Here is a 3,009-nt window from a genome sequence, read left to right as displayed (position 1 = left end):
GGAAAGACATGAAGCTTGTAACACTTATCAATTAAGTGTCCAGGCTTCTTGCAATACTTGCAGAAGAGATTAGAGGTCCTAGACTGATTATCAAAATTGACTCTTTGAGTAAACTGTCTCTGCTACCCCATGAATTGCATATTCAGCTGAGGTTGAGTAGTTTTATTAAGGGAATTCACATTAAAGGAGGCTGCTTCAGGAGTAAATTGAGAAAGCGGGTTGACTTGTCATTGCTTTTCATCTTGAAGAAGAATGTTATAGACATTATCGAGGGATGGCAGAGGTTGCATCATCAACAGATTGCTTCTCACACCAACATAAACCTCATTCAATCCCATGAGAAACTGATGGACCTTATCCTCCTCTTTCTCCTTTTGGGGACTCTCTTTAGCAGCACAATTGCAAGAATTTGCATGACTACTGCACATTATTCCCAATTCATCCCAGATTCTCGTAAGTTTTGTAAAATATGAAGCAATATCAAGGGATCCCTGATAGGTAGAGGCAAGTTCCCTTTTTAATTCAAAAACTTTAGTCCCATTTACACTACCATACCTATTATTTAATTGTTTCCATATACTTTCGGCTGTCTCAGAGTATTGAACACTTTCAGCTATATCCGGTGATAATGAACTTGTTAACCAAGATATCACCATATTATTACAACGGTCCCATTGTTTATAATCAGGGGAAGTTGTAGCAGGTTTAGGGCATGAACCATCTATAAATGCTATTTTGCTCCTAGCAGACAATGACACTATCATACTACGCTTCCAACCTCCAAATCCACTCCCCTAAAATGGTACAGGAACCAGGGACACACCAGGCACATCAGATGACAGAAGAAATAAAAGGGATATAGGGTCAGGAGTATACGCAGAAGAGGAAGTAGAACCAGTCATGGTTAGAACAACTAAATCACCAACAAATACTGTAGACTGAAATCAAAATCCAACACATGCAAAAGAGAGATACAAATACCAACCTTCTTCGCAACCTGAAGAAGTAAGGCCTTGATATAGTAAAATAGCTACAACAAACCAATGAAAATGGAGGAAACCCTAGCTCCGAAAAAAATTGAGGAAAACCTTAGCTCGAACAAAACTCAAATTCCAGCGACCACACCGCAGAGATTCAGTATGATATACCATAAAATGGACTCAAACACGAAGCAGCAAAGTGTTTTTGCCGGAAAATCACAAAAAAATCATGAAGCTCCGACGAAGACAAATCTCGATGAAAATTGGATGAAAACATACAGGGGTAACACCGCTCTACGTAGATAAGCAAGATCTAACAAACTCCCGCTCTGATACCATGTCAAACCAGTAAAACAAGGTCAAAAATTGAGGTTCATCAATGGAGGTTGGAGGTTTTCTAGTGAGTTCTTCATCGCAGAAACATAAGGGAGAAAGATGATGAAAATAAACCTTTAACAGTTGTGGCCTCCTTGTATTTATAATCTGTCCATTACAATGTAAAGAATGGCTAACTACTAAAATAACCACTATTCTATGTTGACAAAGAATAAAGGCTAACTAGTACAAAGGACTACAAAAGGCTAAGCATAAAATAAATATCTGGGCCAACTTAAGTATGCTACTTTGCGCCTGAAGTAGTGCAAGCTGGAGGCCCAACATTTAAGGAATTTAATTCTCTCATTATTGCCCAAAGCTTTATAGATTAATTACTCCCAGGATAGAACGAAAAATTATTATATGATAGCGGCAATTCAAATCGGCAAACTCAAATGGCGGAGCAAATCATACAGTGGACACTTACATTTTGCTTTTGAAAATTATTGCAGATTTTCGATGGTAAAAGATGAGGCCAAACATCTTAATTTATAGTCAACGAGATTGAGTTCCAACAAGTGCGAAGATGCTTGTTCATTTGACAAGGTGTCTATTAGGTGGAAATTATTTAAATTTCAGTTAAGTGAAAAAATATTAGGAAAAAAAAATAGCGGAAAAGGAAAATAAATTTGGGGTGTGTTTGGTATGAAAGAAAACATTTTCCGGAAAATATTTTCCAATTTCCCATGTTTGGTTGGCTTAAATGTTTTGGAAAACATTTTCCTTATGAACTCATTTTCCTCCAATTGGAGGAAAATGTTTTCCTTATCATGATAAGGGAAAATATTTTCCAAAACTCATTCTCAACCTTCCCCACGCTCACCAACCCACCCCACCCCCTCTCTCCAAAAAGGTATTTTTTTTTTCATATTTTAGTTTTTCCATTACCACCCACCCTACTATCACTCCACCCCACCCCCACTCCCGCAAATTTTTTTTACCTTTTTTTTTTGCAATTTTAAATTTCTATTTTTCGTTTTTCTATACCACCCACCCCCTCACCTGCCCCCCTCCCACCCCGCACAATTTTTTTTACTTTTTATTTTGTAATTTCAAATTTCTATTTTTTTCGTTTTTTGTCCTCCCCCGCCCCTCCCCCCCCCTCCTCCTCCCATCCTCCAAATTTTAATTATATTTTTCAGTTTTAATTTTTTTTATTTATCAGTTTAAAGGTTCAAAATTTTAAAAGTTCCAAAGTTATGAGTTCAGAGATTTATGTGTTTAGAAGTTTACGGCTTTAGAAATTATAAAGTTTACGAGTTCAAAATTCCGCGGTTTCAAAAGTTTAGCGGTTCGAAAGTTTATGAAATTTGTGGGTTCGGAAGGTTGTTGGTTTGAAAGTTTATGGCTTCATGTTTATTATATCTAAATTATTTATGAATATTCTTGAGAAGTCATTTTCCTTAATTTGCGTACCAAACACTAGAAAATGAATAAGATTACTACTTGTTTTCCAAGAAAATATTTTCTTGGAAAATATTTTCCACGGAAAATAGTTTCCGTTATACCAAACACACCCTTGGTCCATAATACCTCGATAATTTTCGCCCATTAATACATAGAGTCCAATAATCATATCTTGCCTTAGTACCAAAATGGGATCCCCAATAGCCGGAGACAAAAGATTCATATGAGAAATTATAAGTAAACGGGC

General features: G+C 36.5%; 1 protein-coding gene across 1 annotated transcript; it reads right to left on the bottom strand.

Moving 5' to 3' along the window:
- Nucleotides 1-227: 227 nt before the first annotated feature.
- Nucleotides 228-764, bottom strand: LOC142164664 (uncharacterized). Its single transcript, XM_075222924.1, has one exon. The coding sequence runs from the start codon at nt 762-764 to the stop codon at nt 228-230; it is 537 nt and encodes a 178-aa protein (XP_075079025.1).
- Nucleotides 765-3,009: the final 2,245 nt, after the last annotated feature.

Source organism: Nicotiana tabacum, chromosome 1 (assembly GCF_000715075.1).
Source record: "Nicotiana tabacum cultivar K326 chromosome 1, ASM71507v2, whole genome shotgun sequence".
NCBI classification, from domain to species: Eukaryota; Viridiplantae; Streptophyta; class Magnoliopsida; order Solanales; family Solanaceae; genus Nicotiana; species Nicotiana tabacum.
The sequence above is the reverse complement of the archived record's forward strand: the minus strand, read 5'-3'. Positions and strand labels throughout refer to the sequence as shown.

What these genes read in the sequence shown, in the direction of transcription:
- LOC142164664 (XM_075222924.1), bottom strand. Translation starts at nt 764, where the DNA reads ATGATAGTGTCATTGTCTGCTAGGAGCAAAATAGCATTTATAGATGGT.